This window comes from Heliangelus exortis, chromosome 3 (assembly GCF_036169615.1).
Source record: "Heliangelus exortis chromosome 3, bHelExo1.hap1, whole genome shotgun sequence".
Taxonomy (NCBI): Eukaryota; Metazoa; Chordata; class Aves; order Apodiformes; family Trochilidae; genus Heliangelus; species Heliangelus exortis.
In genome coordinates this window covers 42,179,901-42,200,743 of record NC_092424.1, presented here as the reverse complement: position 1 = coordinate 42,200,743, position 20,843 = coordinate 42,179,901, and the positions used below count along the sequence as shown (strand labels likewise).

Here is a 20,843-nt window from a genome sequence, read left to right as displayed (position 1 = left end):
TCAGCTAACTGAAAGCTGTACAACTGGAGAGACAGCCTGCACTCCAAGCTGATATGCCACTTCCTAGCTATAATCACACTATGAGGCAAAACAGATGAGAAACCCCAATTAAGGTCAAACCAGGTGAAAAAACTCAAACAAGCAAAAAACAAACCAGCTGCCATCTTACCCTTCATAAGCATCAAGTAAACTGGACAATAGTATAATAACAAGACTATAAAAGCAACTTGTTGCCTGCTCAACATTTATTTATGCAAAGGGTGTCTATAGAAAGAAGGTCTTGTTGGACATACACTGAAAGCTATAATATTAATAGAAAAGTAAAATAACAGCACATTCCAATTATTAATTTCCTTATGATTTGCTTTGAAGTTACAAAGTTAGTTAAAATCTTAGCCAAGGACAAAGGAAGGGAGTTTACATATTCCACAACTGTTAGCTTAAGTACCTTTACGTGAAAGCAACTGTCTTGACCTTGAAAACATAGCATTTATTGCTTGGTTAAAATTTTCTCTTAACATACAAGTCTCAGCAGATCCACTATATTAAATGGTTTCTGATTTCTGTTATGCTGGGAAAAAAGTTATAGTAGGAGTATCTTTCCTTCTCTAAATCTGGATAACTCTCTCATAGAGGTGGTACGAGAGTTGCCAACAGAAATTACTCACCCCATTTCCTGTTTTACCAGCAGCCAAGTAGCACGCTATAGATCACCAGCCATGCCCAGGAAGAAGAGAGAGTTGGAGAAAAAAAAAAGAAAAGAAAAAGGTAAGTGAAATAAAGCTCAAAACTCCCAACAATTTGAGAGACTGTTAGCAGAAGGAAAAATGTTTTTAACACTCATGATGAAAAGGAATTATTCGGATTTTAATTTAGGTTTTGCTTTAGAAGTGTAAAGATAGAACTAGTTTTTAATTTTATTTGTAAGACATCACTTTGCATTTCACTTCAAATCCTATCCAGCTTTAAAATAAAAAGGATCACATAACATTAAACCATCATCACTGAAGATTAATTCCAAAAACTAAATGGCTTGGCTCAAAACAACTCCAATTGAAAAAAGAAAAAAAAAAACCAAAACAGTGGTATTTTTCAATCTGTGGACTACTAGTAAAGTGTCAGAAGAAGGTGACACATTTGTCATGCAACCATACACACATATACCAGATCCAAAAGAGCTGGTATCTCAAAAGTAGCAAATACCACTGATTTAAATTCTTCAGAAGTTAAATCCCTTCCCTGTCTTTCATTATTCATATCTGATGTTTGGAGAATAAGCTTCCTCCAAACCTGCCAAAAGAATTACTATTGTTAAGGAAATAATTCTAATGAAGAGATTTGAAAACCTGTATCAAGCTTAAAGGCGCAGAGCCAGTATATATCATCCTTTCATCGATATCAGAAGGAACCACATCATAGATCTACATGCTGATACAGGAACTCAATAAAAAATGTCTATTATCCCTCCTTTGGTATAATTAAAAAAATAAGAGGATCCTTAAAACATTGTTACAAATATTAAGAGGAAAGAGGGATTGTGGAAAGAAGACACAGACTTTGTTAGATACACAAAACTGCACGCTACTGAACAAAATAAATGCAGTTGTATTGATGGAATACTGCTTACTCAAATGCACTGTGATTCATTATCCTGTGTATGTGGAGGGTATGAGCAAGACTGCTTCACAAAGCACCATAAAGTATATAAAAATCTTGTTCGCATAATAATCCAGATAAAATCATAAATAAAAATAGCTTCCAATTGAAATTCCTTGAACGTAATTCTGAACTACAGAATATGACAACCCGAGAACTGGGTCTAGAAATCTGCATTTGACAAATCCCAATTTAAAAAATCTCATATGCCTTGATATAAAGCACATGTAGGATTGGTACCTGGTCAGGTAGCTAAAGTCACTCCTTTTCCCTGTTTTATGGGGATGCAATACAAAATAGTGAAAAATACTGCAAGTATCTATGCTAAAATGAGACGACTGGTTGGATTTCATCTCCTCTCTCTTGACTTCAAAGTTTAAAAAGAATTAAAGACATTTCTTTCCCCGTGCAATTAAGAGGAAACAATAGATTAGGGTACTGTGAGCACAGAAGCCAAAAGATCCCAAATTCCAAATCACATTCAACCACCAAGCCAGCCAAACCCCTCTACTCCTATGCCTTCATTCCCCCACTCGACTCTCTCCCAGCTGCATGTGAAGCAGGGGAGCAGATCCCTCTACTTCATAATTACTTTATGTTTGTGAAGTGGTTTGAAAATGAAAAATGCTCATTACAGAGCTCAAGCCTGCAGGGCAATGCTTAACAGCAAATATATTTCTGAAATCCACTAGCTCAGGCACTATATTGATTACAAGCTGCAGGATATTATTCTAATGCTATCTGAGGGATCACAATGGCAACAGTTGAAATACCATGTGCAATCCCAGCCACAGCATTTTTTCATTGTATTAGAAAAGAGCTTCGACATGGGGAATTCCGTGATGAGGTATACACAGTCCTACAGGGAGGAATGACTACAGATGCTATTTGTATCCATGTCCTTTTAGCAAGCACCAGGATGATGGATCACAACTGAGACTACAGATACAGCTAACAGTCACCCTTTTGAAGGGCATGACTCACTTCATATTCTAATATAGTTGTCTGACATAAACTTGGGACTCCTGTATTTATGACTTATTTCAAATATCCTACTTGTGGGAAGAGGTGATAGTTTCTTTGCATTACAGATACAAATATGTGAATGTAGATTCTATGACCCACTCTTTGTCAGCTCCTATCATACATTTTAGACTTGGCAGGAGGACAATTGTCACAATCAAATTAGTTGAAGGTAGTAATAAAAGGCAGTCTCTGTTTTGTTTTTTTTTTTAATTGAAAAGAAGTCAGAGAAAATCTGTGTGTCACACAAAAGGTCAATGGGAGGGAGGCTGTCTTCAGGGTGCCCTTTTATGATAAGATTACATATGTTCTTATACAGCGCCGTTCAAAGAATTAAAAGCAGAATTTAACAAAAGACCTCTTTTTAATACAAACCAATTTGAGGTATTTGGAGGTATTCCATTACTTGCTGCTTTTCTGTAACTGTAAAACAGTAACTATTTTCAAAAACTATTTTTTTAAGGTGACAAACAGAGAGGTAGTAATTAAACTCCCATGGTTTTAAAGAGCTTCCTTCTCCACCATCACCCATTTTCATCCCGTCAGCTAGAGCACAGATACATAAACAGCTTCTTTAGGATTTAGCAAGATTGAAGAGAGAGAACAGAAGGGACAGAAGAACTTCCTAATGCAGACCTGCTCACAGACAAACAAAAACTGCTTCCAAAGACAACAGATCTGGCTTTGGAGCTTCCTACTAACTCATCTCATTCCACCTATTCATTTCTTGACCCACACCTCTGGTTGTATCATGCACTGTAGTATTGTTTGTTTGCTTGAGCATAATGGCAAGATAATTTGGATGAAGCAGATGGGCAGGTTAGAGTTGAATCTCACTGATAATCTATTGCACTTAGAAGACAAAGGTATTATAAAGCACTAAATCTGGGATTCTACCAACTGCATTTGCCAAGTCAGTTTTCCCAGTGCACACAGTCTCAGTATATCATCCAGATTTCAGTCAACAAGAGAAACTCTGAAGCAAACTACTGTTTTTGGCTTCTGTTCACATGCAGGGCTGCCTCAAAATCGGACAGAAGCACTCCCAGTGCTTGTTCAGATGAACATCCCTGAGCTAGAACTGTGATGCAATGACACCCTCTACCGAGGTATGCTGGCAAAGACCCACTAAGACACATAGGAAGAAGTGTAGTATCACATTTTTTTTTCCTTGCCTCCATCGATATATAGCTAAGCTACTGAAAACAATCAATCAAACAAACAAAAAGTTATTTTTAAGCTAAATAAACTATAGCTGTCCAGCTAAAGATGCATAATGGAAATGTATTAAGAACCTGATAACCCAGGAATTGCAGCTGGGACTCCAGCCAAAGATTCTGTGCAGCACTTTTTTTTTTTTTTTTTCCCCTCGCTGGGGCTATAATAAATAGAGTAAAGATGGACTCAGTAATGAGTAGCGAAGGGAGACTGGAAATGCAAAAGATCTGATCAATATTACCCTAAAAATAATAAGGCTCCTCTTTTTTTTAAACACCTAAGCTTATACCAGGCATAAAGTCGGAATAAGTCTGATCTACATTTGTAGTTTTATAGAGCACTGCAGGCACACAAAAATGCATCTGTACATTTGCCTATCCTGAAAGAGCTTTTTTGACACTTCTCATTTTTTGGATGACCATAAAATCAAATGGGAATAACAGCTGTTCATCCAAAGAGAAAGCTCAAAGCAATTTGTTCTGGTATTATTTTACCAGATACAGTGGCAGCTGAAGCAAACACACCAAGTATGCTGAATTTCAGATGGGAAGGAGAGAATCTTATGTTCAATAACACTTAAAAGTAGAATGTATGTTACCACAACACAGCTATTACATTGGCATTTGTCTGAGATGCCAAAACTAATAATATAAATCAACACTAAAATTTAATAGAGTGTTTAACAACCAAACTGTGTGGAGTGAGAACAGACTTCACCACAAGCTTATATATAAATCCAAGAAGACCTACACATCTTGCTGCTATATTCACTAGTGCTTCTACATCTTCCTACAGCAGGCATCTACGAAAGGTTTACATGCTGCTCTTTAGAACAGTAATTTTGCATAATCTTTATAAGAATGGAAGGGACCATCATACATCTCACAACCAAGCAAAAATTGGCTTTTTATTGATCAAGCTACACTATGCATAGTTTTCTCCCTCAATTAAAAAATAATTACCCAGGGTTATACACCTTTTCATGTTATCATTATCTTTGGTAATTAAATGATCGAAATGTAAACAAATTGTTTTATTAAAATTGCCATCAAAATCAGTAGAAGTAGTTTTACAATAGCTATAAACCAGTTTTATAAATCTAGACTTTCAACAATGCCCAAGACAGGTGACTATTAAAACGTGCATTTTATTATTTAACACGCTGAACAGTTAAAAGAGTTAATCTTCAAATTCCTTGATTTGTATTCTGCACTACCAATTGTAATTTATTTCAGGAACGGCACCAGCTGTGCAGTTCATTCTCTGAGAAGATCCACAAAGCAGTTCCGGCTCCTGTACCAAAGGGAACAATAGACTGAGGGTTTAAAGAAACCCCTTTTAGATTTTCAGATGTAAAGTAACTCCTGGGCTAGATGAAAACTGAAGTGACTCAGACACTTTATTAATTAAAATAATACTCACCAAAAAGGCAGGAGAGAGCAGATTTCACTTCTAGCATCTCTTTCAGGGTTTTTTTAAACAACGGCAATTAAAAATTAAATCACCTCCAGCTTGTACGTTCCACAGTTACTTTCTTTAATATGCATTTAAGTTATGAAGATTGACCCGTAAACACTTACCTCCCTGACAGACAGCTGTGGGGGTAACGACACAGAAAATACAAAACTAGTGAATTGGTAGTCAGCAGTATTAACCTTTTGGCACACCTGCAGGAGAAGAATTTTAGTATTAAACCACAGCAATGTAACCAAGTTGATAATATTTTAGGATATTCTTTATTCTAGTGTAATCACTGTAAATCCATGTTAATTCACATTCAGACAGATGCCGAACATACAAACCAGAGTAATCCCTCACAACTCATTGAAATGTAAGCTTTTGTTAAAAAAAAAATAGAAAATATACTAATAAATTGTATCCTTATTGATACGGCATTAGGAAACAACCAAATTCCTTATTTTAAGGCTAAGAACAATTGTATACCAAAATCTTAGTGCAACAAATTACACCACAGTGACAAAAGGCTAGAATAGCTGACTCAAGCTCATACAATTCTACAATAAAAATATTTAAGGTCCTGGGATAAGACAGGAACAAACAGGTATCCACAGTATTAATTCATAATCACTCTCCAGCATTAAAAATTATCTTAGTCCTTGGAAATAAAGTAAGAACCCAAACATGCAACAAATATTTTGAAGAAGGCTAGCGAGAGCTGGTGGTTAAATGTCCTTGCTGAAAGTAAGCATAGATACACATGGAAAAGTCGTCCAAAAGTCAGGGATTTTACTGAATGCTGAAATTCTGAGCTTGTTGAAAGTTGAATTCTGAGCTTTCAAAGTGAAATCAACATCTCAGATAAGGAAATTTACTTATAAAATAATCAGGCTTCATGATGTCTTTAGAAATGCTTTCAGATTTTCCATTGCTACACAAAAGCAATGACTATGCTAGACTGAAACAACTCTTGGAAGTGGATTCTGTAAATATACACGTATACTATGCCAGCAGAAATAAAAAATAAGTACCATGCACTGCAACAACAGAAACTATGTATTATGCTTCCCGTTTAGTCCCATTTTTAGTTCTATTCATGCTATTGAACCGAATTCTTTTTTAATAAAACTCTTAAACTTCTCAAACGCAAATGTGATTTTTCTAGCTGATACTCAGTTTGTCACGTAAGCAATTTTATTGCACAGAGGTGATGGCTGTAGCACTCATTATACCCACATTCTCTCCTATTTTCTCCATTATCTAAAATTTGTTCTATCACCAAAACATTTTCTTTCTTTTTTTTCTTTCAATTCTTTCTCTGTGGCTTTCTAAATAGTAGTACACTGTAAAGAAAAAGTTGTGCTATATGAGGAACATGTAGTTAAGCTGAAGAACACAGCAATTGATACCTCTTCATTTTACCTTCCCAACCAGATTATCTGTTAGTCCTTTTCCTAGGAAAATGTGCTCCTTGCAGTCATCCCATTGCACTTGCACTGATATTTTTTTTAAAAAGTTGTATTATGACAAGGGTTGGGTAAAATATGGTCACAGAGCCAGATTTTCTTTCCCAGCTGTACAGTAGGGATGCAAATACTGCCGAGGAGCAATGGAGTCAAACGGCACCATCTACACTTCAAATATTCATAGCAGATAAACGTTTCAGTTTCTTTCACAGTTACCTTTCAATAGTTTAACTGCATGGTGTTATTAGTCACCAGGTCTATGCTGAAGGCCCAAACATCCACAAGCTCCAATAAAAGCACAGATAGGGTTGGTTGTTTACCTTTTTAACAAAGTCAGCCTCACAGAACTCCTGAAGAATTCCCAAACACACATTGCAAACCTTCACAGCAGAGTTCTCCACTGCAGTATTTTCATCATTAACAGAAGGAATCTGCTGGAGTGCTCCATTGTGGTTCACGTTGTCAGGCCCTTCTTCGGTGTGTTCAAGCCTGACTCTCTTACAAGGAGGATCAACAACATCAAAACAAACTGTATCTTCCTTTTCTTGATTATTTTTCAGGAAGTCTTTTAAATCCTTCATCAAATCCTAACACAAACAAAGAATCACACTGCTGGGTTTTTTTCCTCTTTTCTCCCATGCTGTAACAAGCACTTACAAACACAATTCTCAAAGGCAGTACTAACCACTCCAGTTTAGCCTCAGTGCCCATAAATACTAACTTGGAATTTATATCAAAAAGCATCTACATAACCAAAAACCTCCAAGCTATGTTTCTCTCACAATGTTATCCAGAGAAACTGAATTTTGCTGAACAGACTTCTTTATCATCTGAGAAGAAGAGTGAGAATATTTTACAGACCTGACTTGCAGAAATGCAGTTATCTTTGTTCCCATTAATATTCAGTAAAAACAGATGTTTATTGTCTTTTTGTCATTTAGATTATGTTGGAATTAGCCCATATGGCTAGGAAGAGAGTCAGCTAGCATTGTATGAGAAGCAAATGAGAGCAGATAAAGGTGAGGGTGAAATTAAATACAAAGAGGAATAACTTCTTTGAAAGAGAGAAGCCTACATAAAGGATGTGGTAGTGAGGTGAGAGAAGAATTATTTGCATGTCTCTGAATTCTAGAGAGGAAAAGAAACAGAGGCAAGACATAGTTCAGAAAGAAAAACTTATTAAAAGGTCTTCAGTAACAAAACCAGCAATCACTGTGTTGTTGCAACTCAGGAAAATTAGGTAGATATGCAAAGGAACGAAACATGGCATACAGAATGAACACTTTTTAAATGACTGATAGAAAATGGAAAAGGACAAGGAAGAAAGATGTTAAAAATGAATTCTGGAGAGTCTAAACTTAAACAAAGGTGAAATAATCAAGACAGTCACCAGAAGATACAATAGAGACAAGGGATTATACCAGGTAAATGGAAATGTTTGTTTGGCTTACACAATGAGAGAGGCCTCAAAGAAGAAACATGAAGGAGGAGCAAATAGCCAAAACCAAGTCGAGGAGTACCATGCACACAAAGAAATGCAAGAATGATTGTGCACAGCTAGGAAAAATGTGGAGAACATTGAATTTCAGCACTAAGGTCAACTAAAAAGGATGCCTAATAACACTGTGTTTTTTTGAAAAAGAATAATTTTTCCTTAACCTGTGCTCTGCAATTCTTCAATTACATCTCCCTGCCAACTCTACTGGAAGAAGGACATATGAGGCAAAAAAGTTTGGAGCATAGGTGGTTCATCCTCTGCATCAGCTGCACTGCCCACAGTCCTTTTACTGCTTATTACACTAAAGGAAAAAGAGCAGAAGGAACAGTCATAGCTGCTCTACTTCAAAACTGAGAATGCCATGCTGTGCTAATATCCCCTGGTTTTTGGTGGTTTTGGGGAACACATAGCAACTTTCCAGTCAAACTTAACATTTAAGTCACAATTATTATATTCTGTGATTCTTCTAATTTCTCAAAATTGTACAGTGTAGCAGCAGCTATGGTTTTTCAGAACACATTTTGCAAAGTGTTGTTCTCTCAGGCAAGAGCCCAAGAATACAACATCCTTTTCCGGCAAGGTAGTGCAAAGAACACTGCAATTAGGCACTGTAATTCTAATTAGGAATACAAAGAACAAACCTTGTATGGATGTCTATAAAGAGTCTGTGATCCCACGCAGCAGAACCTCAAAATACACCGTGGGCAAGTGCCAGTGTTCAGTAACAGCCGAACAATTGGTCTGTCCTTCTCTGTTAGAGAAGACATCCTGGAAAATTCTTAAATTAAAAAAAGAAAATAAAAAGAGGTTGGAATATACAAAATTCAGCAATTCAACAATGAAAGGACTCATTTGCACCGTATCTGGAAACACTACTGGGTTGAGAGTTTTTTGCTATAGAAAGTTTAGGACATGTGCTTGTCTTAAATGAAAGGCACAACAGAACTGGAAGATCAACTCAGTAAGACCACAGACTCGAGAAAAACTTCTATACTTCCTAGAAAAACCTTAAGTCAAGACTTCTTACAAAGGCACGCTGAGCTTTAGCCCTGAGTTTTATCTTTGATAAAGTGCATTATGTGATGTTATTCTTTACTGAATGGAGAAGATGGATGGAACTAATTCATATTAAGCCAAACATAAAAGGGAAATTCCTTTAAAAACTGTTGAAACTAAAGAATCAATCTGTTAACATCACAGAAGAAAAACCAGCCCCAAACCAGATGCAACCCAATTTTGCCATGCAAAGACCTAAAGACAAAGGAAGTATTTCTTATCCATTAGCCTTTTCCACTTTTTATCACTTTTCCCAGAAGTCTAGAACAGTCCAATTTCTTTGGCTGAAATGTAGCAATAGACCTCTCAGCACTAAAAAAAAAAAAAAAAAAAAAAAAAAACCAACCAAAAAAAAAAACCCAGAAAAAGAGAGACTCCCAGTAAGGTACTTATCCCTACTGGATATCTAGCAAACTTAAGAAGGCATGTAGCAACCACAGTTGTTCAGATCAAAGGTTCATTTAGTCTACTGTCACCCAAAGTGGGCATAAAGCAATGCCACAGGAAAATAGGTGTGTGCAGGGCATACACCTCTACCAAGTGCTCTGTGCCTCTGATTATTTCTGGGTTTGGGGATTTCTTTTTACTGCTGTCGTCTGCCTGTTGATAAACCTTAACAGATCTTTCCTCCAGTCCTTCTCCCATTGTCTATTTGAAATTATTTTGCCTCTTTAGCAAGGAATTCCATGCTATCTGGAGATATATCTATATATATCCTGATATATACTGATAGATGAGCCACCTGACTTTGTTTTGTGGTTAGCTCCTTTAAGCAACATTTGATATCCCTCTAGTTTTTGTACTGCAAGAGACAGTATAGAAGCAGGATATATTGGTATCCTCCACGCCAGCCAAAGTCTGTTAAACCTTTGACGCCTTACTCTACTCAGGAATATGATGCACAGAAATATTTCAGGCATAGAAAACCTTCACAGTGTAGGAATAGTTAATAATTTTTTTTTTTCTTTATTTGGTTTCTTTATAGGAAGTTGTATGAACCAACGGTTACCTAGAAAACTCCAAACCTACTGTTAAATAAATAAATAAACCCAAACCAATACTTTCAGGTAACTTCTCATGAGCTACATGAGAAACATTGCCACGATAACGTTTCTCGCTACCATGCTCTGAACCAAGAAATTTAAGAAGAAAACCACTGAGAAGCTCCTCAGGGAGCCTGATGCTTTGCATGGGCCTGGTTCAACGCCGGTCACACGGCGCAGCAGCCCGGCTCGGGGGGGGGACGACACCTGGGGACACCAGTTCCCAGCGCTCCGCCTTCCCCCTCACCCTTGAACGCCGAAGCTACACATAGGTCGAGACGAGAACGTCCCAGCCACCCAGGGAAAAGCTCCACACCCCACCCCAGGCTTTGGGGGAGGGAGCCGCATCACACGAACCGCCCACTCCCACTCCCACACCCACACCCACCCACCCACCCGCGCACGCCCCGACCGTTAGAACCGTTACACTCTGAGGGGCGCCTCGCGCGGGCTGAAGCAGGAGGGGGTGCGGGCTGAAGCAGGCGGGGGTAAGGGGTGGGAGAAGGAGGACATGGACATGGACCGCTCAGCACAGGGCCGCTCCGGTCGCAGGAGGCCGGAGGCGTTGCTGCTGCTGCCGCCACCGCCGCCGCCCCCAGTCCGCTCCGCCCGACTCCCCGGAGAGAAGCAATCACCTCACAGATCCCCTCGCTTCGCGCCGTGGCCTCTCCTCCCCCCTCCCTGCTTTCCCGGGGCGGCTAGCGGAGCCGGCAGCAGGTATGGGCAGCTGCGAGGCAGAGCGCATCGATGGGCCGAGCGCGGCGGCAAGCCGTGCCCCAACGGGCGGCTGGTGAATAGCTCTGCGCTCCCGTGTCGAGTCTACCGGGTGGGCGGGCAGGCGTAGGAGCACGGCGGGCTGGGCTGGGCCGGGCCGGGCCGGGGGCCGAGTGGGGAACGCAGCCGGGTGGAGATGGCGTCGCAGCCGCCGCCTCCTAAGCCCTGGGAGAACCGGCGGCTGGCGGGAACTGTGGCGCCGGCCTTCCAGTGAGTGCGTGCGCCGGCCCCCGTGTCTCTCCGGCCTGTGGCGCGGTTGGGTTGTTCGTCCCTTAAGGGCTGGTGCGCCTCTCTTTCCCCCTTCAGGCCTCCCGCCTTGGCCTTCTCCCTTGCGGCGAGCTCAAAGGTCGGGCAGTGCCTCCACGAGCCGGTGCCTAAGCAGAGCCTAAGGGGGTTCGTTGGTTTGGGTGGCCGAGGGGTACAGGGGTACAGTATGTGTGTTATCTCCTGGGGTGGTTTGGGGTTGTTTGCCCTGCTTTTCTGAGGAGTTGTGTGTCAGGCAAGGGGGGGGATCCTCTGGTAAATCCCCCTCCTGAGCGGGGAGAAGCTGTAAGAAGCTCCCGTAAGGTACTGGTGTCAACCCCAGCTCTTGACTGTAGAAAGCTGCCTGTTTAATGTAAGGAAGGTAAAGCTGTATGGGTTGACAGAGTGCGGGGGACCGTACCTGGGTATCACCAAGCTTTTTGAGTGTGTGTGCCTCCCTGGGAGTGGAGAAGCTCTGTGTCATCCCCGGGAATTGGTAGAGATGTGTAAGTCTGCTTCAGGTGTGTTCGCCCGGGAGTCTGAGGTTTTCCAGAAAATCCAGCCTGCTCACAGAGGAGGATATTGTACAGCAAGTGTTTGCCAGCCCCTGCCTTTATATCAGAAACGAAGAAAAGCTTGCAAGTTGAAGATGAGGCTTGTTTTTTCTTTGGGTGCTAGCGATTGCAATTAGAGCGAGCTGAAACTGGGCAAAAGGTTAGCCCAAGACTAAAACATTCAATAGAAACTTTGCTCTCTCACTGCAAACTAATGCTTGCTGAGCAAGAAACTGGATGTTAAACCTATCTCATTTTAAATTGCGTCAAGCAGCTTTAAAGTAAGGAGTCCTAAGATAACTAATGGGGAGGGGAATGTAGTGTAATTTAATAAGTTATGGTACTTCTGTTTTCTGTGATACTAACTTTTTTTTGCTTTTGTTCTTAACTGCTGAGAGAGTTACAATCTATGGTGAAAAAAACAGTGTAAAGATAAAAATATTGCTCTTTGCGTTGGAGACCTGTAAGTTTCGCTGAGAGGAGGTTGTTCCCTACCTTATAGGGAAATGGCACAGCAAGCATGCCTCACACTGAAAGCAAAGCAGAAGGATGCAGCTTCCTAGCAATTAAAGCTTGACTTTCCTTCTGTTGTTTGGTCAGTTTGTTTTGGTTTTCTGTGAATTTAATGGACTACATTGAGGCAGTAAACATAGGTGTGATAGTTTTGAGTATGGGGAACTAAAGAAGGAGGGTTTTCAGAGTCTGAGAAGGGCGGAACACAGGGGTCAATATTCCCTCCCACTTCCTGCCTGTACTCTATAGAGGTCGGGCAGACCAGAGGCCCGGCTCTAGTTCCCTCTCATACCCGTTCCTCGCTTTGCTGCTGTTCCCCTTCGCCCCTTTACCATCCGCTCACCAACTGCTCTTCAGAATCCACATCTGTCGGGATGCTGGGACCCCTCTCCTGAGTCGGCCCTGCGGCAAGGGGCCCTCAGGCACCTATCCCTGCCATCAGCCAGATCGGGTTGGATATATATTTGTATATTTGTTCCTTATCCCATGTGTTACTGCCTTTCCCCTATTCCAGTAAACCTCTTTTCAGTTTTAATTTCCAACTTTCTCTTGTCCTTATCCCACTTTAATCTTCCCTTCGGAGGGTGGAGGGGGAGTAATAGAGAATAATTCTGGCCTCTGGTTTTTGTTCCGCCCAAACCACTAAGCCATGACAGTAGGAAGTGACCAAAATGTTTGACTTTTAGGATGATAATATGTGATTAGCTTTTGAATGAAATGGGAAAATATTGGCTAGCTGCCTGACAGAATTCAAGTCCCAGTCTAGTACTCGCGGGGTCTTATTACGAAGGAGGTAGATAAACTTAGAGGTGTACAAGTGAACAAAAGTTTACTAAAGTAAAAGCAAACTCTTAACTCATAATACCTCTTTCTACCAACAGCCAACTATAATAGATACAATCCCTTGACATGCTACATAAAAGTGATTAGATAGTTTGGGTAGAAGGAAAAATTGAGGGACCCAAAGGCTTTGCATATATTGTTGTATAGTAATTGTAGTTGTATTGTTGCATATTATTATTGTATAATAATTGTTCTCAATTTAAGTCACACCACCCTTTACCCTCAGCATGGATCTAAAGGAGCTCTCAAACTTTCTTTCTGATGTATCATTGGGTCATTGTGTAGAGGAGCTGAGAACAAGTATTGGAAAAAAAAGTTTTCAGATTGAAAAGTTCATAAATTCTATTGGTGGTGCATATGAGAGGCTTTTGTGTGTAGAAAAATTACATAGGTGTTACAGCATCAAGTTTGATGGATCTAGGTGTAGCATTTCATGCTATCTTAGTCATACAGTAAGTAGACTGAGAATTTTTCCACATGTACATTTCACATATGTGTACACTGGTTCCACATTTACGCTGAATATATCATTAAGTTTGGGGGGTTCTCCCTGAAAGACCTGACTGGAATTTTTACTTCCACAGAAGTTGTGCAATGTACTGTTTGGCTACTGTGTGAAACACAATCATATTTATATAGTTAGCCAAGAACTCTGGGGAAATGAAAACATAAACATTAATTTTGAGTACTGATCTTGCTTCTCTGGATTTGTTTAGGTCTGCTGACTTGGGTGACAATGTGCTGACCAGACCTGGACAACCCCCAGTGGCACGAATACCTCCACCTATTTTGCCAAGACCATCACAGCAATCAGGAAGCACTAGTCTGAGCACTTTCAGGCCAGCATATAGTAGTGCTTTTTCTCCAGGCTATGGTTCATATGGAACCTCTTTTTATGGAAGCTATAGTCCTTACAGTTATGGATATGGTGGTTTGGGCTATAACCGCTTCCGGGCAGATGATATTCCTCCCAGCAGGTTTGTTCAGCAGGCTGAAGAGAGCAGCAGAGGTGCATTTCAGTCCATTGAAAGCATTGTGCATGCATTTGCCTCTGTCAGCATGATGATGGATGCTACCTTTTCAGCTGTGTACAACAGTTTCAGAGCTGTTCTGGATGTTGCGAATCACTTCTCCCGCCTCAAAATACACTTCACAAAGGTGTTTTCAGCTTTTGCTTTAGTGAGAACTATAAGATATCTCTACCAACGTCTACAACGATTACTGGGTTTGCAGACAAGCTCAGAGAATGAGGATTTGTGGGCTGAAAGTCAGGGGACAGTAGCTCGTGTTGGCCTTGAAGACAAGGTTGTTAGCTCTGCAAAATCCTGGCCCATTTTCCTTTTCTTCGCTGTGATAGTGGGAGGTCCCTATCTGATTTGGAAACTGCTTTCTACATACACTGATGAAGAAACAGGTAAAGATGATTTGCAGCATAAGTGCAGCATATGTTGTTCCTTTTGTTTGCCACATGTGTAGCCATTGATCTTGTATTACAGTAATATAAGCTCATAGATACTGGGGTACAATACTGAATTTTAGGCACGTGAGACAAGCATCAGCCTGTTCAAGTAGCATATTGTTGAGTTAGGATGCAGTTCCATGGTAAGCTCTGCGTGATTACAAAATCGTGGTTCCTTCTATTTCTGTTTAATTTCAATTGGATGTTTCATTTCTGTTGGTCAGGGGGGAAAGCATTGCTGGGATTGACTCAAGAAATCACACTTTGTTACTCCTGTCAGTTCTCTGTTGGAAAAATTTTAGCAAGGAACTTAAGAAGCTTTCTTCATTTTCTTTTCCAAAAAAACCAACAAACCAAATTTTGTAATTCAAAGCAGATAAGCTTTTAATTTCTATTTTGACAACAGCATCTAGTAACTGGGCAAGTGGAGAAGATGATCATGTGGTTGGAAGAGCAGAATATGATTTCAGTGCGCTCTCAGAAGAAGAAATTTCTTTCCGTGCTGGTGACATGCTAAGATTAGCACCCAAAGGTAAACTTTTAATTTTGTATTTTATTTTCTAATCATATGTGAAGTAAGTCAGTTTGCTAGAGCCTGAAAATGAAGAAAAAACTCTTCCTTACTTGTCCAAACACCTTATCCACACTTATTTTTTCACCCTGGTAAGTTATTAGTTCCATTGCAATAAAACTTAGTGAGCAAGTTTTTTTAATTCCCCCAAGATACAACAAAACCTAAACTTATTCACGGGGTGTTTTGTGACTACCCCTGTAGTTACTTTTTCCTCACATATGCTGCACAACTGTGAAAATCCCTGGGCATTTGCAGTACACTGTTTCATGAATTGCAGAACAACTTGAAGTTTACAGTCCTCTCAGCTTAACTCACCAATGCAGATCCTAGTTGTTTCTCTTTTGAAGTAATTTGTATTCATCTTTTGTCATTTGTGTTATTTTCTTTCTATGATGAGCTGGTTGTGTTGTCTACTTTCTGGTGCATTTGTGACTCAAGGGCGATGTATTTTGAATTATTTAGTGCCTTGATGCATTTGTGTTTTTTTCTTCAGAACAACAACCCAAAATCCGCGGTTGGCTTTTGGCTAGTTATGATGGCCAAACAACAGGACTTGTGCCAGCTAATTACATCAAAATCCTGGGCAAAAGAAGAGGTAGGAAAACAGTAGACCTGCAAAGGATTACAGAGCAACGGCCAGCCTTTACCAACACATCTGCTAGAAGATCCACTGCTACTATGACTTTAGAGGAGCAGGAAGCTGCTTTTGATGCTGCTTTTGCTGAAAGTAGTAAAGTTCCTGTTGCATCCGATTCCACTGTGGTTAGTGGAGAGAAACAGGAACTCTAATGCACTTTCATCAACAAAGCAACTGAACTGTGCTTTATTGATAAAACCTAGGGTTTGTGGAAAATCTGTGTTGTAGTAGAACACTGATGGGTCTGTACCAGTTATTGCTGCTACTGACTGGTGAAGGGATGGAGCAATGACTGCTCAAACTTGTAGTATTTATTTTTGACTCAACAAAGGCTGTACATAAATGACTCTTACCCAACCACTGGGCAGCAGCTCTAATAGCTTGAGGCAAGAGGAACTGAGGCATTTACAACAAAGTGAACAACAACAACAAAAAAAAAAAAAATAGGGACTGCTGGCCTGTTCTTGTTAGGGAGACAAACTCTTGGTGCAATCTGGAGATTAACGTCCAGTCTTCATTGTAATGTTGATTTGACAAGAGGCCTCTTCAATAGCTGTGCAAAGGGAAGGTAGCTTTCTGTAAGATGACTTCCAAAACTGGATACCAAGGACCATCAAATAGTAATAGTACATTGTTTTGCCCTGAAGGGAGGGAGAACTGCTTAGAGATTAGGTGACACTATGGAAGTTGCTTGCTTTCCTAAGAAGCAGGGCTTCTGTCATAAAGACCTTGGCTCTTAGAAAAAGGGACTTGGGGGAAAGTAGAGAGAAATACATTTATAAAGGAAGAGCAGTGAAGTTCCAGCTTCACTTCAGTAGAAGTTGTAACCAGTTCCTTTTTGTTTAATAAAGTAACATTAGGCACTTTCCAGCACACTTACTGGTTGTTATTGCCTTCTGTGCTAAGCTAACTTCATTACTCCTAACCATTTTGTGGTGCAGCCTGTTAACTGTCTATCAGTAGTTCATCAACTACTATTTGCATTTCAGCTTGCTTCTGTTCATCATTGTTTTTATACAAATGTCAAAATACCTATCCTGCCTTTTAGTGGTTAGGAAAGCGTTGAGTTGGGGGAGTGGCAAAGAAAAAGAAACATTTCGTGCTTAATTGTCTTGGTTATGCTGCCTTTCAGGTGGTAAGTTTTGCATCTGCCCATAAAAATTGAGGGCTCTGATTCATCAAAAGCCATAAAAATATTAAGACTGTTTAAAATATGTAGTTTTTTTCATACTGATATTTGAGAATTCTGTATTAAAATACTGTTTTGTTTTTTTAATGAAGCAAAGATAATTAAAACTTTTCCTTGTAGCATAAATGTATAATGTTGAGCTTCTGAAGGTTAGAGCAATGGATAAAATAACTAAAGCTGGTCTTAATCATTAAAATAGCTTCATTATTCTTTTAAAGGTATTCAGAAGCATTAGTAAAAGTAGGGCATGTGCCTTTGCTTAATTGATCCAGTACTTTAAGTTTGACTGCTTCTATGCAAATCTTCAGCACCCGTTATATGTTAGCAGAGCTTTTTGTATGTATAATTTAATTGCATTTCCTGGCCTTGAGTTCTCAGAATTTTGTTCACCACAACAAAACTCTGACCAGAAAAATTGACGTGAGTCCAGTTTTATTGAGGTGGAGTGGCTGGGAAGACAGGTATTATGCTGGAACCTTGGATTATAAAGTGATCTCTGAATGCCTGTTGATGATAATTAGAACACGAAGTCGTTGTGCTCAGGTATTTGGAGACAGTGCAAAGAATCTTTTTTATAATATTGTTAGATCTTCAGGTGCAGAAGAGTAGTTAAAGGGCAAATGAAAAACATGAAGCTAGATTTACTAGATTTAAAATGAGCATGTTGCTGAGATGTTTCCCTTTGTATCAGGGCATTGAAGAAAACCATTTAGATTAGGAAATTACATCTGTTGCTGAAATAAAAATAGTGAACAGTCATGAAATATAAAATATAGAGAGGAAAATAAGGGAGGAGGGGAAGAGAAGTATCAAGTGTACACTTCTGCTTACAGTGTCTATTCACGGAGAAAATTAATTTTGTGTTCTGAGATGTAATTAATGGCCTGTCAGCCTCTGTTGTGTCAGTTAAAGATTTCAATCAGAGGAGGGTTCTTTTAAAGACAATAAGAAATAAACTCCAAACTTTCTATAGTGTATCCATTCAGTTAGATTTCTGTTTTTCTGCTTAGAACAAGTTGGGAAGAGTGTACCATGATGTTTGCTGGAATCTTTAAATCTTAGTGATTTTTAGAAAGATGAGTTTAATTTCTCTTCCAGGTCATACTGTCTTAAAAACAATTCTTTTAGTAGGAGGATCGGTTATTTATAACTTGACTGACTTGCCTTTATAGTAGTTTGCCTTAGTCCACCGACTGCTAATGTATCTGCTAAATCTTTACAAGAATTTTGATCCTTTCAACCTTGTGATTAATGGGAAAAGCAGTCTCTGAGGAAATGAAGTAAGGTTTTTAATTCACAAGTAATTGTACTGATTGATGAAGAGGTATTAAAATTCATTGAAGTAAAATGTATAATGTGCTTTAATTTTTTTTTTTTTTTTAATGCACAAACTAGCATCAGGGAGAAAATGTGAGTACTACAGTTTCATTTGGATTTCTACCCATATGTTATGCAGGCTACAGAAAAAAGTATCTTAGTAAATGCTGGTTGTAGAAGGGAGGCTGGCTGGCAGGCTGCTCAGGACTTGCACAGCTTTAAAGGTGAGACTAAAAGCAGGTGTGGCTGCAAGAGGAGTGTATAGAAGACAAGATCAGAAAGGAGGTTCTGTTGAAGTATTTCTGAACTTACACATTAGGCAATTGGCTTAATTTAAGGTCTGTACATCCTAAGTTACCTTTATGTTATTCTTTGATACTACTTATATACCTATAACAAACCTAGAGGTCTCTAACAGAGCTATGAAATTTGCTTAGATAAGGCTTTAGTGTAATCTTACTTTAATCTGATTGATACTATTTAGTATACCAACCATTTTATGCTTGAATTCTGCCAGAACTAATGACTGATGCCACTTTTCACGGTGTTTCTGGGTGCCAGCAGTACATGAACATGCACATGTTTAGGTTTCTGAATTATACATTAAAAATACTCTTTTTGTTTAGTAAAATGTGATAAATTGTCCGCTTCTTTTGCACAGGGTCAAAACCTCTTTGTTCCACAGAGCTAGACTGCAACTGAGTTAGTAAGATGGTTTGATGTATTTGGCAACCTCAGTGAGGTTAGCTAGTCAGGTAAATACAAAAACAAACAAATTTGTAAATTGCATATGTTTGCAATGGAAATTTTCCAGAAAGTGTACAAACTCAGAAACCAACACAGTGATTTTCTTGATGCAACATTGTAGAAACACTCTTGTCTGCAACAATAGAGCACTTATTTACAAAACACAGGTAACACAAGTGTGTTTTTAAGTAGCACCTTCCAGGTTTTTTTATCCATGCAGGCACAGTTTTGTTGGGATTGGTGAACATTTTGATCTTTAGTGGCAGGTAAGTGTTCCGTGTGCCCACAAGTGGTAATACACCTTTTTTTTCCATTTATGTCCTGGAGGTGGTTCTACAACACCTTATTTAGAGCAGGTTTGGGATGGTAAATCTGTCTCCTGGGCTCTGTAGCCATACTGAACCCAGCCTGTAGGCAGCTGGATAATCTCTTCTTGTGCAATTGTACTTGTATTACCAGTTTAGCCAGTAACATGGGCATGATGTCAATGCGAGGCACCCCTCGATCTTTTCTGCTGTTTTAATTTTACTTTGAGATACTGAAGTTCCTTAAATTTTACAGTAGTCACAAAATTGTAAGACTCGAGCAAATGGCATGTATTATTTATGGTGCCTGGGGGGATCTTTACAGTTGTTTGGTGTTAGAAATGAAAATGCATTAAACGCAATGAGCTAGTTTTTAATTCTTGGTAACTGAATAAACATAGTCTCTAGAATATAAAATAAGTTAAATTTGAGGTTCTGAGGGTTTGTTTTTTTTTCCTCAAATACTGGTATTTTTTTCCTATTAAAAAAAAAAAAAAACCACAAAAAAACAAGCTAGGGCCTTTTACCTCACAGCACAGGTTAATTCAAACACTGTCTTGCCAGTTCTCCGTTCCATCAAGCCTGCATTTATAGTATAAGAATTTCATAATAACATAGCAGTATTACAGCATTAGTTAATTTGGTGGGTTGCTGTGAGATGGTGTGAAATCAGGAGTGTTTCCTACTTTAACTGGAACCTACTGGAAGTTTTTACAGTTTTAAGAATTCAAATGTCATACTTTTCGAGACTGGTGCAATCCTTGTTTGTTTTTTGGTTTGGTTTGGGTTTTTTTTGTTTTGTTTTGGTTTTTTTTTTGAGCCTCTATGTGGTTTTGATATAAAAAAACAAAACAAGGCTAACACAGAGCACAGCTTCGTTGTCCCTTTTCCATATCTGCAACTCCTGAAGAGCTTGAATGGCAAGCCCTTCCAGCTGCCACTTCTAGAACACTCTCTCTCAGGGCACTACTGAATCTTCTTTTGTGTGTTCTCTGCCCTTAATGTTCCACACACAGATTTAGGGGTGGATTTTTAAAAAAAAGATGTTTAATATCCATGTGGCTATGATTCTCTCATTGATTCCTGCCAAAATACCACAGAGGAGCAGACGTTGTATTGTACAATACATGGGGATTTAGCCAGAGGCAGGCAATAAAAATGGGACTTGGGGGGATTATCGTATGTTGCACACAAGAAAAAGGGATCTGGGCTGATCCTTAGCAGGCATGGATGGCTTCACAAGGAAAGTATTTGCAAAATGTTTGGTAAA

At 39.3% G+C, this 20,843-nt stretch overlaps 2 protein-coding genes across 7 annotated transcripts in view; one reads left to right on the top strand and one right to left on the bottom strand.

Annotated features, from left to right (window-relative positions):
- Positions 1 to 11,190, bottom strand: part of PUS10 (pseudouridine synthase 10) — a 33,093-nt gene extending 21,903 nt beyond the window's left edge. For 3 of the 6 annotated variants that reach the window (XR_011725181.1, XM_071740335.1, XM_071740337.1), the window contains exons 1-5: positions 11,054 to 11,190; positions 8,961 to 9,097; positions 7,142 to 7,408; positions 5,478 to 5,564; positions 669 to 703 (exon numbers count right to left, since the gene is read on the bottom strand). Coding sequence is in view for 5 of the 6 variants with exons in the window: in XM_071740335.1 (XP_071596436.1) it covers positions 669 to 703; positions 5,478 to 5,564; positions 7,142 to 7,408; positions 8,961 to 9,086 (515 nt within the window). In the remaining variant the exon portion in view is untranslated. Of the gene's footprint in view, positions 1 to 668; positions 704 to 1,896; positions 2,020 to 5,477; positions 5,565 to 7,141; positions 7,409 to 8,960; positions 9,098 to 10,845; positions 10,914 to 11,053 lie in introns of those variants that run through there. The other 3 variants (XM_071740336.1, XM_071740338.1, XM_071740339.1) reach the window with 3 other exon arrangements.
- A 52-nt stretch (positions 11,191 to 11,242) lies between these two features.
- Positions 11,243 to 19,152, top strand: PEX13 (peroxisomal biogenesis factor 13). Its single transcript, XM_071740343.1, has 4 exons — positions 11,243 to 11,402; positions 14,062 to 14,759; positions 15,211 to 15,336; positions 15,872 to 19,152. The coding sequence occupies exons 1-4, from the start codon at positions 11,329 to 11,331 to the stop codon at positions 16,165 to 16,167; spliced, it is 1,194 nt and encodes a 397-aa protein (XP_071596444.1). The 5' UTR covers positions 11,243 to 11,328; the 3' UTR covers positions 16,168 to 19,152.
- The last annotated feature ends 1,691 nt before the right edge of the window (positions 19,153 to 20,843 follow it).

Coding starts and splice junctions, on each gene's coding strand:
- PEX13 (XM_071740343.1), top strand. CDS start 11,329: ATGGCGTCGCAGCCGCCGCCTCCTAAGCCCTGGGAGAACCGGCGGCTG. Junction 14,760..15,210: donor ATACACTGATGAAGAAACAG/GTAAAGATGATT, acceptor TTTTGACAACAG/CATCTAGTAACTGGGCAAGT. Junction 15,337..15,871: donor GCTAAGATTAGCACCCAAAG/GTAAACTTTTAA, acceptor TTTTTTCTTCAG/AACAACAACCCAAAATCCGC.